Source organism: Lipophrys pholis (assembly GCF_963383615.2).
Source record: "Lipophrys pholis genome assembly, chromosome: 17".
Classification (NCBI taxonomy): Eukaryota; Metazoa; Chordata; class Actinopteri; order Blenniiformes; family Blenniidae; genus Lipophrys; species Lipophrys pholis.
The window spans coordinates 23,063,182-23,078,493 of NC_137643.1; the positions used below are offsets into that span (position 1 = coordinate 23,063,182).

Sequence of the window (15,312 nt, forward strand, 5' to 3'; positions counted from 1 at the left end):
CAACTTTATTAAAGTGAGAGTGAAGATTCACCCTCATGCGCAAATAAAAAAATAATTTAAAAAAAAAAATAGCCTAATTTTACACATGATTGTGACAAAACTGAAAACAAACAAAAAACCCAAATGAAAAAACATAATTTTACCCCCCAAGATTTTACAAATCATGGCTCCTGGCCCCCCGTAGTTCGCACCCTGGTGGTCCCCTTAAATCAGTTCAATTCTTATCTAATGCAGTCTAATCTAATCCAGACTAGTCCAGTTTCATAGTCTATTAAGGTTTAACGAATCTGGTTTAATCCATCCAATCTGTCTCGTCTAATCCAGTTTAATTTGATATTTTCTTGTCTAATCTAACAATCTAACAACGTGTAAAGATTAAAAAGAGATATTAAATAAACCGTTTTTTAGTAGAATTGCTGTCGGTTCATCTTAAAAGCTCCACGTGGTCGGGTCTGTCTTTAATTCATAACTCGACCAACAAAGTCCAACAGGAATTAAAGCTGCAGGCAGCCTCGGTCAGGACCTCCCTTACCGCGGGACGGCTCCGTGAGTTTTGGTTTGACCGTCGGTCAGTTTCTCTCTACGACGTTCCTCCAGACAGTGACGGCTGTTTTTCACAGGTTTTCCCACGAGAGCAGGCAGACGGTGGGATTAGGGACTCGAACTTACGCCTAATAAACTCCAAACTGCTCCAGTTATTACAAAGTTCGACACAAATCTTCAGCAGAAACGTCTCTCCTGTCATTTAACAGAAGTCTAGTCCAGTTTCATAGTCTATTAAGGTTTAATGAATCTGGTTTAATCCATCCAATCTGGTCTGAACTAATCTAGTTAAACCGAGTCGGGTGTCTCGTCTAATCCAGTTTAATTTGATATTTTCTTGTCTAATCTAACAATGTGCTCTAGTGTAAAGATTAAAAAGAGATATTAAATAAACCGTTTTTTTAGTAGAATTGCTGTCGGTTCATCTTAAAAGCACCACGTGGTGATGAAGTCACTCCTGCAGTGTTTTGACCTGACGAGTCCAGATCAGCCTGCGGCGGATTCACCGAATAATGGAATCAGAGAGAGAGCGAGAGCGAGGCTGGAGCTCTGCGGTCGGGAAAACAAACAGAGAGACGCCGATGTTTGAGGCAAAGCGGCCGCAGACGGATAAACACGCGAGGAGAATGAGACGTGATTTACAGCCGGGACACGCCTCGGGTCTTTGTGAGTCTCTGTTGTCACCGGGATGGCGTGCTATAAAAATCATCATCCTCACATCACGAGACCTCAGCCGACATCCGACAGGTGCAACCTATCCCGGGAGACGAGCGTCACACGGTGAGATCCTCATCCAGTCACCATTCCCAAAACTCTTCACTTGCAGATTACTACAACTTCAAGGGATTAACAGAAGATGGAATGTAATATTTAAATCAGGTGGAATAAACTCGTTCAAATTTAAAAAAATTTTTAAACAAACCGGGAGAATTCATTAAAATTACTAACTCATTTAAATTAATGTTATTCTAATTTAGCTCATAAATTAATAAGACAATTCATTTAAAATGAACTGAAGTGATATAATTACAATAAATCAGTAAAGGACAATTATATAACTAGTCAAGTATAAAATTCAGTTCAATTCAGATTATAAATAGATCAGATACACAAAACAGAAAATGTAAGACGGCGTAAAAAGAAGCCTACATTCTGTAAAATTGTATTAAAATAAACTAAAGTTAAATAAATCAAGAATCAATTCAATTCAAAAAATAGTCAAATCAAAGTCAAATAAAATAATTTAATCAAATAAGAAAGAAGAGATCACAAAACAGTCGATAATAATCCGCCAAATCCAGTTTTATAAGAATGAATGAGAATAAATTTAATTAATAATAAAGTGTGGAAAAACAATAACATAATGTAACAATATAATTTTAATAAAATTGTATGTATATGAAATAATTACGGACAATAGAAATTAGGTACATTTTTATTTAAAAAACAAACAAACAGTGAATAAGCGAATAAAAAAAAACTTCAAATAAATCTGATTAGTTACAATGACTTAAATCAACATTTAAAAAAGTAATGAACTGAATCAAAATGAATTCATTTTATGGCATTTTATGTGATTGCGAGGATAAAATATTAAAATAATCTCCTGAAGATGCTGTCACGTTCTCAGACTGTCTCATCCAGAACAGCTCCAATAATCCAGAGAATCCCACTGGGATTATTATTCCTCCAGAAGAACTAATCCGAGTCAGAAATTAAATAAACATTCCCCGGAGCAACTTTGTGATTCTTTGAATGTCGACATGTTGTGTTAGTGAAAACAAACAAATGTAATGTGTAATAAAAATACACAAAAAAAAAATACCCGCAATTTGATGTTAGTGGCGAGGAGACGTTCAGCAAAACCTGAAAAAAGGTCAAACAAAAAACTGCAAAAGGAAAATGTTCCAAAAACATGATCCAACATTTCCGAACTTTTAAACTGAGCTTTGCTTGTTTTCACACTCGGTCCCAACTTTTCTGGGACTGAACTGAGATTTATTCTAAAAGATGAACGATTGAAGCGGTTCCCGTTTTTGTGGCTCAGTCTTCTGACCGAATGCTCCGCCTGCTGGTATAAAGTGGAACTGAAGCGCCTATTGGGCAGCTCGCGGAAGATTACAGCTCCTAGATCAGGCTGGCCAAGCAGTCAGAGACCAAGAGCCGCAAGAATCACGGTGTTAGTACAAAGAGTACAAATCTGTCTGACAAACAAACTCCCTCTCTCACATAGACACAAAATGACATAAAGTCAAATACATATACAACGGATGACACCATTTCCATATGGAACAAAAGTTAGACAACAATCGGCAAGGCGTGGATTTACAGCATTAAAAGAAGGATTTCATCCCCTCAGCCCACACAAATGGTTCAGGGACCGTCTGCAAGTTGTAAAACCGTTAGATGGACAGATACGACAAACCATACATCACTTTCAAACCAAGTGCAGTAGGATCAAGTGAAGCCTACAGCGATACTGCACTGAACTGAAGTCACGTTATTTGGTATTTTTTATGGCTTTTTGTCTTCACTTTTTGCAGCAGTTTGTAATTTGCAGACGATCCCTGAACTCTGGTCACAACCGGCCGAAGCAGTGTTGTTTCTGCTGCTCCAAAGACGGGAACGTTTGGCCAAAAAATGAGCTTGTAGCATATTTTCTACCGCACACTGATGAGAAAGAGGCGTCGTCTGTGTGTTGATGACGTTTCATTAAAGAGTTATTGATGCTGGAACTTTACCGAGCTGCTCCCAGCAGGTGTATCTGTGTCAGGTCAAATTCACCAATTAACTCCATCTTCTTCACATACCTGCTCCGTGTGGCGTTTCTGAAGTGTCTCTGTACCTGTAGTCTTTGTTTACGGGCCATCGTACGCTCTCAACTATCGCGACATGACAAACATAGCGTAGCAATGGCTGTGAGGTGAGTGAGCGGGACGTTGAGGTCATGGTGCTGCTCTGACTGGTGCACTTAAGTACAGCTTCAGGGAATCGGAACTCTGAGTTTCACACGTGAGCTATTACTACTTGGAGGGCTGCAACCTGACAGGTACGACCAGATAAAAGGTACCGCACCGTTAATCGCTGGGTTGTCTTCGCAGAATTCTGAACCTTTATGAAGATGTTGAGAGAGAAACCGTCTCCGTCAGTCATGGCGACGACCTGCGTCGTCCTGCTGCTGCTTGTTGGTGAGTCGGAACAACGAACGCCAGTAACTTCGCTCGACGTCAAAATAGTCGCGTGATATTATTACCGAGAATGATGACGCATTCGTGGGGATTTGTCAACAGCCAATCAGCAAATTGGAGGATGTGCAACCACCGCTCCTCCCACCACCGCTCCTCCAACAACCACCGCTCCTACAACAACCACCGCTCCTCCTACAACAACAACCACCGCTCCTACAACAACCACCGCTCCTCCTACAACAACAACCACCGCTCCTACAACAACCACCGCTCCTTCTACAACAACCACCGTTCCTACAACAACCACCGTTCCTCCTACAACAACAACCACCGCTCCTCCAACAACCACCGTTCCTACAACAACCACCGCTCCTCCTACAACAACAACCACCGCTCCTACAACAACCACCGCTCCTTCTACAACAACCACCGTTCCTACAACAACCACCGCTCCTCCTACAACAACAACCACCGCTCCTACAACAACCACCGCTCCTCCTCCTACAACAACCACCACTCCTACAACAACCACCGCTCCTCCTACAACAACCACCGCTCCTCCTCCTACCACAACCACCGCTCCTCCAACAACCACCGCTCCTTCAACCACAAATGCCTTAAATCCCCAAACCGATCTGGCACCCACCTCGGTAGCTCCACCCACCTCTGCAGCTCCACCCACCTCTGCAGCTCCACCCACCTCTGCAGCTCCACCCACCAATCAGATCCTTCTGATCATGGCAGTTTTTTTCTGTTTGGAACTGAACCAGAACGTCTGAACCAGAACCAAGGAGTGAAACACAGGGACTCTATATTCAACCATATCTAATCACTCTCTGCTTTGCCAGTGATTTTTCACCTCAAATCTAAATTTTAGCCTCATAATATTCAAGTGTTTATGCTGACATTTGTTTACGCAGATTCAATCATTTTTCACAGCCAGCTTGGCGTAGCCACACAGAACCAGAACCAAACACAATAACACCGTCTCTGTTCTCTCAGTTGAGTTATGCTGTAGTGATATTTCCTTTGTTTCACGCTCTGCCTGCCTGCACGTCATGTGTCATAGGAAAACCATTAAAGGCTCAGAAATAAAACATCCAACTGTGTTTTTGTACGACGCAGCATCATCGTCGGGTCTGTCTTTAATTCATAACTCGACCAACAAAGTCCAACAGGAATTAAAGCTGCAGGCAGCCTCGGGTCAGGACCTCACTTACCGCGGGACGGCTCCGTGAGTTTTGGTTTGACCGTCGGTCAGTTTCTCTCTACGACGTTCCTCCAGACAGTGACGGCTGTTTTTCCCAGGTTTTCCAACGAGAGCTGGCAGACGGTGGGATTAGGGACTCGAACTTACGCCTAATAAACTCCAAACTGCTCCAGTTATTACAAAGTTCGACACAAATCTTCAGCAGAAACGTCTCTCCTGTCACTTAACAGAAGCCTGAGCAATGTTCGCCCTCAGAGGAGACGGCACATGCACCAGACCCAAACTGGGGCCCAAATCTTATTTTGAAGGGCAAATTGCAGACTTTCTGCTGGATTTAGGTCTGGCGTGTCGGCATGAGACCTTTTTAGATTTTGATGAGATGAACAAGTGAGTTTTGGTTTGATCTTTTGACGATATTCCGACTTGCCGCGGTGGCAAGTGTCTCTAGGTGGCGCTATAGAGCACATTTTGGCACTCTGTGGTTAGTTTTTACATTTTGATCACTTTTATGCCCGTCCTGGTGTCCATGTCGAATTTGGTGAGTTTGTGAGCATGTTGAGGGGTCAACTTTGGGTTAATGACACGTAGGTACAATAATCAGAAACAAAGAAATACTACACTGTGAATGCTAACATACATAATGAAAAAGATCATTTAACCAAACTCAGTTATTATTTTGTAATAATGATAACCTGCTGAGAACACTACTTTTAAATATTTAAGTAGTAATTTGGGGTTGGAAAACATGCTTGATGTATCCCAGTCACGTCACGTGTCTACCGTCATGGCTCAGTTGGTAGAGGGTTCGTCTGCCAGTCGTAAGGTTGCAGGTTCAATTCCCATCCTATGTCTGCCTACGTGCTGAAGTGTCCTTGGGCAAGACACAGAACCCTGAGCTGCCTATGTGTGAGAGTGAGTGAGTGGTTGGTGGTGGTCTGTGGGGTCGATGGTGCAGATGAGCAGCCTCTCCTCCGTCAGCCTGCCCCAGGGCAGCTGTGGCTCCATACGTAGTGTGAAGTAGAAGTGTCAAGAATATACATATTCCATAAATATCCATATATTATTATTGTGTTGACTTTAATATGATGGACTAAAACTAAGCACAAGCTTTCAGTTACTTTGAGTACTGCAAACTCAAAATAAACAAGTTATCATAATCTAAATTTCTTCAAAATACTGCAAACTCACAAGAAGTAATTTACGTTAACATTAATTAGTTTTTGTCAGGCAATGAGTTTGCATATTTTTTAAATGAAAGTCAACATGTTATTGTTTTACAGTGTACAGATACAATAGTCCTGGCCGACTTTGGGGCTCGGTCCCTAATTAGAGTCTAATTCTATGACTACTAGTGTCTGGGTTCCTCTGGTTTCTGAGAAAGTACTGACTATGTACATGTGTTTTTCCATAATGGACCCAGGCTCCGATGACTTTATATTTTCAGTTTATGGCCAAAATATTTTCCTAAATGAGGTCAAAACCAACTAGATGCAAATCAACAAAGAGCTCGACGTTTGGCCAAATTCAGTAATTACAGCAAAAAGAGGAAGAAGGGGAGTGAAGAGGTGAAACACCCCGTCTGTTCTGATCTCCTTTACAGTTTAGGACTGTATTTTCCACTCGTACCAACTCAGCCCTACTTGACTCACCTCCCCTAAAGTTGGACGATTTTTAAATTCCATGTTAGTACCTGGTACCAGGTACTTCCGTGGTACCTGTTCAGCCGAGGTTCCAAAGCAATGTGAAATGGATTGGCCGGCGAGTGAAAACGCCGATGAGTCAGCAGGTGAGCGGCTCGTTCACACCGCCATCCTTAAAACCCGATCACAACAAGAGCGCTCACGAACAGAGACAGATGCACAGAAATGAGGCCGACCAGAGGATTCAGGAGCTCGATGGAGCGACCGGCTGTGAGTACCGGGAGGTCTCTGAGCCAGGGATACCACCGGTATTTCGGATTAACTGGTTTCCCTGTTAACTGGTGACCAGCTTCCTTGAGTGTCCTGAGTCACGGCAGATCTCAAAAACCCGATCAAAATCCACAGCTGTTCTGGCGAACGCCATTTAACCGCATTTCCATTCAAGTTTAAAGTATTGTACCGTTTGTTTGTCTTATTTTAACATCAGCTGCTGCTAAAGGCTGGTGGACGGGGGTTAGTCACCAGGTAACATACTGTAGGCACAAGTTAAACCAACACACAGAACAGTGAAGCACATCTTGACAATAAAGCTTTATCGAAACAATCCACATTTTGCTATAATGATCATTTCAGCTGGAGTTATTACTCCACTCTTCCAAATGCATGTTTGCTCCACTCCAGGAGATTCTGATTCTATCAGTGGTGATTACTTGTGCATGAAGGAGAAAAGCCTTGAAGACTCCGCCCACACCGCGTTGGTCATTTATTGTAATGGTAAAGGAAGGAGGATGAGGCGAGGCGGGCAGACTAATGGAAAAGCACCATATGTAGGGGAAAAAACAACAGTGTGACTGGAATCAACTCAATACTCCCTATACTCATCCCATAAGACATCTTGGGTAGACTTTCTCCAGGTTTACAGACACATATAGACTGGAGTAGATTACTCCCCTTGATAAACCGTGAGGTGGTGAAGAGCTGGTCTGTTGGTCCAGGACAAAATCCTCCTGGATCCTCCTGAGGTTCCACTGTCGGTCCCAGCCTCCTTCCAGAACCCTGCTAGACTTTCCCAGGGAGTCTGGCAGGGTATTTTGAGAAGTTGGGAGGTGTTGAAAGTGACTTGTAATCTAACTTGGGCCCTGTTTACACGACAACGTTTCACGTGACAACACCTAATCCGCTAAAACAAATTTGTGCGTTTACACTGCAGCAGCGGACACAGAGACAACCATGTAGTTAGTATGCCGGGCCACTGGGGGGCGCTGTTGCTTGATTTTGTGATGAAACTACACAGACGTGTGCAGAGAACAAGACACTATAAACGTGAAGAAAATGGAGAGAACCCGACATCCGCATGGACTGATGACACATCGGATGCTATCAGGGAGAGTCTCAACTATTAAACTACTGATCTGGACGATAAAACTAGAATATGGACCGCGGGTCGTACCACTACGGGTCGTACCACTACGCGGCCGCCATGTTTGTTTACAACTGAATGAGCAGGAGGGAGGGGGAGATATGTGCATGCGCAGTAACAGGCTCTGTAGCCTCCATCAGTCTCCGCAGAAGGGATTTGCGCCGTGAAAGAATCTTTCCACCTTGGGAGCCGGATTAAAAACTTTGCGGATACAGTGCATCCGCAAACTAGTGCCGTGTAAACGGACACCCCAAAAGAGAAGAAAGTTTTGCGGATACTCTCAAATTTGTTGTCGTGTAAACGGGGCCTTAGGCTTTAGGCCCCGTTTACACCCCGTTTTGCGGATACACAAGAAGCCTTGTATCCGCCAACTTTCTTCTCTTTTAGGGGGTCCGTTTACACGCCACCAGTGTGCGGATGAACTGTATCTGCAAAGTTTTTAATCCGACTCCCAAGGTGGAAAGATTCTTTCACGGCGCTAATCCCTCCTGCAGAGACTGATGGAGGCTACAGAGCCTGTTACTGCGCATGCTCATCTCTCCTCCTCCCTCCTGCTCATTCAGTTGTAAACAAACATGGCAGCTGTGTAGTGTTACGACCCGTCGTGGTACGACCCGTAGTGGTACGACCCGCGGTCCATATTCTAGTTTTATCCTCCAGATCAGTAGTTTAATAGTTGAGACTCTCCCTGATAGCATCCGATGTGTCATCAGTCCATGCGGATGTCGGGTTCTCTCCATTTTCTTCACGTTTACAGTGTTTTGTTCTCTGCACACGTCTGTGTAGTTTCATTACAAAACCAAGCAACAGCGCCCTCCAGTGGCTCGGCATACTAACTACATCGTTGTCTCTGTGTCCGCTGCTGCAGTGGAAACGCACTCCTTTTTTTTTGTGGATTAGGTGTCGTCACGTGAAACGTTGTCGTGTAAACAGGGCCTTAGATACTTTTAAAAACAAGTAATCAGTAAGGTAACCAAGTCACTTTTTAAAGGAGTAACTAGTAATCAGTAATCGGATTACTTTTTCAGGGTAACTGCATCACTGTTTATTTGTTAGTTCATTAAGAGATTAAGTATCTCCAAGGAGAAGACAGCGGTGGCCGCACCTGGTTTCAATGTAATTTACTGCTGGATGGACGTCCTTCTGTCTTACCTTTGTCTTTTGTGCAATTTGTGTGTTTGTGTTGCTCTGTTTGTGGTGAAGCGACGGCCGTCTCACTGCTCAGTGATAAAACACTGGCTGAAGCTCAGAATGAGCCCAAAGCAAAGAGACGACACGCCCGTGACATCGGGACGTTTCCATTAACAATGACTTGTTTGCACAGCGACGCTCCAGCGGCGAAGGGAAACAACCCCGAGGACGAGTTTACGGGCAGATGTTTCTCCAAAAGCCAAACAGCCTGCAGCGTCACGCTCACCGGGCGACGGGAGGTTTTGGCTCCCTCAGGAGGCGTGGAGGAGCATTACCAGACATTTTGAAACTGGAGATGATGAAGATCCTGCGGGACTGATTGTTAGAAACATACTGAAGTTTTAATTATAATATGAACTCACCGTCTCGCTCTGCTCAGCTGGTGGCTTTGGCACAAAGTGTTTCCCCTCACAGTTACTATTTTATTAACTCCTGTGGCCTCGCTCTGATGGCATGAGCATTCGCCCGGAGCCACATTGCAGATTCATGGACGTCACACGGTGTTTCCTGATCAGAGTATTTAACTGTGCTATTTTAATCAGTCACTCAGGAACCAGACTGAATGTCGCTGCTTCACATGAATCGTTGGCTGACGTCAGTGTGAGTGAAGCGACAGTTTAATCTTCCGAGTCGTGCTTCACTGCCTTTCGTTTGAAAAAGTGAATACATTTGTTTTTCATATGTGTGTGTGTGTGTGTGTGTGTGTGTGTGTGTGTGTGTGTGTGTGTGTGTGTGTGTGTGTGTGTGTGTGTGTGTGTGTGTGTGTGTGTGTGTGTGTGTGTGAAAGGTCATTTAATATCCCAAACGTCCCCTCATACAAACACATTGATGTAATTTCAACAGACACCAAACATTTGGCAAAACCAAACAGATGAATTGTCAATGATGAAGACTGTAGCTTTAGCTCGAGAGCGACTGCATGTATTTTCTTTTGTCCTCTCTGACTCTTCTGTCTTCGTGCAGCCTGCGACTCGGAATGTCCTTCTCATAGCCGGCCCTGCTGGTTCCTGGACCGGGTCGGTCGCCATTCCCCGGCGGCCATTCAGGAGATCTGCTCCCAAGTGAAGCTGCACCCTCTCCTGGACTCCTTTTGAGTGGCCACAACTTCACATTCATATTTTTTTTTCATCTGCAACATTTTACAGAGCTCTATCATTCTTTTTCTTGCTGGCCAGCATTTCCGGATATTTTATTTTTCCCGAGAACATTCGGACATTTTCTGTCTTTCCGGTTTGACAGATTGTTATTTATACTCATCTCCCTTTTCTGAATGAGATACAACTGTTATAACTGTTTATTGTGAAAGTGTTATGATGTGGGATTGCACTTCTGTCCAATAAATGTTTTACATTTGGACCGATAGTAAATAGCTATCAGACTTTTGATTCTTCTGTCTGTTGGTTACATAAACTCCTCTGAATATCATGTTTATCTCCCATATTTGTATGACAGACTGACAGCATGTAACTAAGAGGAGTATCGGCACTTATTTTTTTTCCACTTATAGCACTGATATGACCAAATTTTACAACCGTTCTCTTTATTTTGACACCAAAAGAGCTACTCTGGCTTTTGACGGTCGGACTCCTGCAGTACATGGACTGGCCTCTGGGGGTCTCTGCGTCGAACAGTTTTCGGCAGGACGCAGGAACTGCTTCCGGTGAGAAGAAGAAGAAGAAGAAGAAGTAGAAAAATGGTGGCCGCTAACATTAGCTAGCTGGTTAGCTTCGTAAAGTGTTTCGTTTTTGTTTTTTCGGAGTTTTAATTATCCGAACGGCCCTCTGACTTTATTTATAAACCCTCCGCAAGTAGTGTGAAAGTTTCGTGTGGTGAACAGTTGATGGAGTGAGGGGTGTGAGCAGATTCCAGGCGGCGGAGTGTGTGTGAGTAACGGGAGGAGGGTGAACTGTCTCCGGCCACAGAGCCTCCAGAGAGCCGGGAGAAGGGTGGACTGTTTCCGGCCAGAGAGCCGGGAGGAGGGTGGACTGTCTCCGGCCACAGAGCCTCCAGAGAGCCGTGAGGAGGGTGGACTATCTCCGGCCACAGAGCCTCCAGAGAGCCGGGAGGAGGGTGGACTGTCTCCGGCCTCAGAGCCTCCAGAGAGCCGGGAGGAGGGTGGACTGTCTCCAGCCAGAAAGCCGGTCTGTCTGTGCCTGTGCCTGTGTCTGTGTCTGTGTCTGTGCCCTCGCGCTTTTGTTTGTTTTTTACCAATCGATCACGTTCCAAAAAGTTGGCACATATTATATTCAGACTGCAGTTCACCACACACATCTGGTACACAAATGACATAATATCAGTTATTTAGTATCCTGGAACATCTTTTCAAAATGTCAAAGTGTCAGAAGGCTCAATGCATCTTACTTTAAAGGTGAAATATACACATTGTGAAAAAGCTCCTGAACAACAAATCTTCTACCGACTCACTTCTGTCCCGTGTTTGTGATTATTGAGTTGTTTGTTGAGTGATTCCAGTATTTAAGGTTGCTGTGTGTGGACATAGTTTTTAGACGTATCAAGCTGAGGTTTGTAGAAAAGTTCAGAAAACTTATTTGTGTCTCTGTTTCAGTGCGCTGGCACCATGACGGCTCCTGTAAACATCCCAGCTCCCAGTAAGACCTGGGAGCTCAGCCTGTATGAGCTGCACCGCAGCCCACAGGTACCTGTGTGTGTGTGTGTGTGTGTGTGTGTGTGTGTGTGTGTGTGTGTGTGTGGGTGTGTGTGTGTGTGTGTGTGCGCGCGTCACTGGGTGTGTGAGCTGTTGTAGAAATTGTGGAGCTACTTATTGCTGCAGCGTTCCTTCAGCAGCAGCTCTGAAACGTGTTTGTGTTTGTGTGTTCAGGAGGCCATCGTGGATGGGACGGAGGTGGCTGTGTCTCCTCGCTCCCTGCACAGCGAGCTCATGTGTCCGATCTGTCTGGACATGCTGAAGAACACCATGACCACCAAAGAGTGTCTGCACCGCTTCTGCTCCGATTGCATCGTGACGGCGCTGCGCTCCGGGTCAGGACCTTCTGCTGCCGCTCCTCCGTCCTCCTCCCTCCCTCCCTCCCTCCCCATCCTCCTCCTCCCCCTCCCCCCGCCTTGCGAGCCGCTGGTCGGCAGAGCGGCTCTGAACCTGACTTGATTCTGTTTCCTCCTCAGGAACAAGGAGTGTCCCACCTGCAGGAAGAAGCTGGTGTCCAGACGCTCGCTGCGCAGAGACTCCAACTTCGACGCCCTCATCTCCAAGATCTATCCGAGCCGTGACGAGTACGAGGCGCACCAGCGCCGCGTCCTGGAGCGCCTCAACCGGCTCCACAACAAGGAGGCGCTGAGCTCCAGTATTGAGGAGGGGCTGCGGCAACAGGCCCGGTACAGGTGAGGAGGAGGAGGAGGAGGAGGAGGAGGAGGAGGAGGAGGAGGAGGAGGAGGTGGTATTGACGTGTGTGTGTGTGCGTGTGCAGGAACCACCGTGTGAAGAAACCCACCCAGGAGAGCGATAACACCACCTTCAGTGGCGGCGAGGACAACGGCGACTCGCGGTCCCACCTCTCACATGACTCCGCCCCCTCACACTTCCCCCACCCACCTGGACACACCCCGCCGGAGCCTGGGCCCAGCCGCAAGCGACCCCACGCCTCGGAGGACGGCTCGGGTCCCGAGGCAGACAGCGGCAGCCCGACTCCTCCTCCACCTAGGAGGCGCAAGGAGGGGCCGTCCTCCGAGATTGAGCTGGTGTTCAGGCCACACCCACAATTGGTTCACGCACACGACTACAACCAGACCAGGTGAGGCCCCATCGGCACCACCACGACCTCTCTAATCGTCACCGCGACGACCAGGTGAAGTCGTCCACATCTCGTCATGAATGCTGATGTCTCCTGCAGGTACGTGAAGACGACGGCGAATGCCACCGTGGATCACCTGTCCAAGTACCTGGCCCTGCGCATCGCTCTGGAGGACAGAGGCCCCGATGCAGAGGGGGGGGACAGAGGGAGGGAGGAGGAGGAGGGAGCAGGTGAAGCAGCAGCAGGAGGAGGAGGGGGAGGAGAAGGAGGGGGAGGAGCAGAGGGGGCGACTCTGAGCAACGTCAGTGAGAAACAGTACACCATCTACATCCTGACCAGAGGAGGACAGTTCACTGTGAGTACACGTTCACTGTGGGGACGGGGGGGTTCTTCTGTGCAGACCTCTGAGGTTGTTGTTTGTCCTCCTTAAGACGCTGAACGGTTCTCTGACTCTGGAGTTGGTCAATGAGAAGTTCTGGAAGGTCCGCAAGCCTCTGGAGCTTTACTACGCCCCCACAAAGGACCAGCAGCCTCCACCTCCTCTTCCTCCTCCCCCTCCCCCTCCTCCTCCTCCACCTCCTCAGGAGCGTTCTGACTGAAGGAACCTGTCCGCTGACAAGTTCTCCTCTGTCCAGAACCTTGGTTCTGGGTAGGTGAAGTAAACTCAGGCTTACCTCCGTCTCTTTTACCTTCACAATGTTTTTCCACCAAACGGCAGCTTTAAGTTCCACTGGTAGACGTTGTTCATTGGTCCCTTCAAGGTCAAGGTGTCTTCTGCAGACCAGAACCAGGAAGTTCCTGACGGGCTTTGGGCTGGGGAAACCACATCAGATCTCCATGTTTGGACCTGTTTGCCCTCCTGTAGAGTCTGTTATTTAAAATAGTTTCAAATTGAGAAAAGGTTATTTTTTAAGTTTACAACTTGTTGGATCTCCAAGGCCACCACTTCCTGGAGACACGAAGAGAACGTGGCTCCTGTGGTGGGATGTTCAGAAGAATCTTAACTTCTACATTTTTGTTCCTTCAAAAAGAAACTTCAGTTAAAATCTTTTTGAGTTTTCGGTTCTTTTAAGTTAATGAGGCTGGTGTAAAATTACAAGCTTATTTGGGCTTACTGGGGGAACCTCCTCTGTCCTGTAGAACCTCCTCTCTCCTGTAGAACCTCCCCTCTCCTGTAGAACCTCCCCTCTCCTGTAGAACCTCCCCTCTCCTGTAGAACCTCCCCTCTCCTGTAGATCACTGTCTCTAAACTCACTTTCACACTTCCTGTTGTTTGAAAGCCATAGTTCTCACCCTGCAGATCTAAAAGCAATAAATGACAGAGGCTTTTATTTTGAAATTAAAAACGTTCATTAAGCTCTTAAATTGAAAATCTTACTTTTAATGCATAAATCTTTTTCTATGATACAAACTTATAAAGTTTCTTTTTTTTTTTTCCAAGTCTTATTTATTTATTGCTCTTTTTCTCATTTTACGTTTAATTTTCACTTCTTAAAGGGGTCATATTATGCAAAATTCACTTTTTAAAGGTTTTCCATTAGTAATATGCGTCCTCATACCTGGAACGACGCCCTGGAAGTGAAGAAAATCTATTCTCTCGCTCTCGGGCTGTGTTGCTCCAACCAGCCAATCAGAAATCAAACCCTATATAGTGTCATCCGGGGGTTTAGCCAATCCCAATCAAGGTAGGCCCTCCCTTTGACTCCTCCCACAACATCCCTCTAACATCAGCACCCATACCACAGACGGTCCCGTGGTGCTTTTCACACGGGAGAATATGACGTCATGGTGAATGAGGTCCATCAGGCTACGTTCACACTGCAGGTCTTAATCCCAATTCAGATTATTTATTTTGCCGGTGTCCGTTTTTTTTTTTTTTGCGTGATCGTTCACGTTCCATTTTAAACGTGACCTCTATTAGCCTGCCGTCTGAACGCGATCGCACCCGATGGGTTCCGTCCTCACAGCGCGGAGGTAAATATGGGCGCCACGCCGGCGAGCACCAGGGTTGCCAGATGTGACGGACTTGTTTTCAGCCCAAACAACATAAAACTCCCACACCTCAATAAAAACCGGCTCAAATCTCAGGCTGTGGGAGATCATGTTCAAACCCTGGAACACGCCACCAACACACAAATAGATCAAGTTAAAAGAGAATTTGGTCGGATATGAGTCACGGTGAGCAGAACCTCAGAATTGGGTCACATTTCCCTGCAGTGTGAACGAGGCCTTCGGCAGCTCTGCTCTGACAGCCCAGCTCACACAGACACAGCAGATTCTGAATGCAGCTCACGCTGGCTTTCAAGCAATAAACTGTGAACACAATGGTTTTGGACCAAGAAGGCCACGTGAA

The 15,312-nt window shown here is 46.0% G+C and overlaps 2 protein-coding genes across 2 annotated transcripts; both read left to right on the top strand.

Annotated features, from left to right (window-relative positions):
* Positions 1-1,265: 1,265 nt before the first annotated feature.
* LOC308123084 (uncharacterized protein) lies at positions 1,266-4,861 on the top strand. Its single transcript, XM_080485350.1, has 3 exons — positions 1,266-1,323; positions 3,645-3,731; positions 3,834-4,861. Exon 3 carries the CDS (start codon positions 3,853-3,855, stop codon positions 4,558-4,560), a length of 708 nt encoding a protein of 235 aa, XP_080341476.1. The 5' UTR covers positions 1,266-1,323; positions 3,645-3,731; positions 3,834-3,852; the 3' UTR covers positions 4,561-4,861.
* Positions 4,862-10,874: 6,013 nt separating this feature from the next.
* Positions 10,875-13,707, top strand: LOC308123086 (E3 ubiquitin-protein ligase RING2-A-like). Its single transcript, XM_080485352.1, has 7 exons — positions 10,875-11,333; positions 11,759-11,848; positions 12,032-12,192; positions 12,334-12,549; positions 12,636-12,959; positions 13,059-13,314; positions 13,391-13,707. Exons 2-7 carry the CDS (start codon positions 11,771-11,773, stop codon positions 13,556-13,558), a joined length of 1,203 nt encoding a protein of 400 aa, XP_080341478.1. The 5' UTR covers positions 10,875-11,333; positions 11,759-11,770; the 3' UTR covers positions 13,559-13,707.
* The last annotated feature ends 1,605 nt before the right edge of the window (positions 13,708-15,312 follow it).

Coding starts and splice junctions, on each gene's coding strand:
- LOC308123086 (XM_080485352.1), top strand. CDS start 11,771: ATGACGGCTCCTGTAAACATCCCAGCTCCCAGTAAGACCTGGGAGCTC. Junction 12,550..12,635: donor CGGCAACAGGCCCGGTACAG/GTGAGGAGGAGG, acceptor GTGCGTGTGCAG/GAACCACCGTGTGAAGAAAC. Junction 12,960..13,058: donor CACGACTACAACCAGACCAG/GTGAGGCCCCAT, acceptor TGTCTCCTGCAG/GTACGTGAAGACGACGGCGA.
- LOC308123084 (XM_080485350.1), top strand. CDS start 3,853: ATGTGCAACCACCGCTCCTCCCACCACCGCTCCTCCAACAACCACCGC.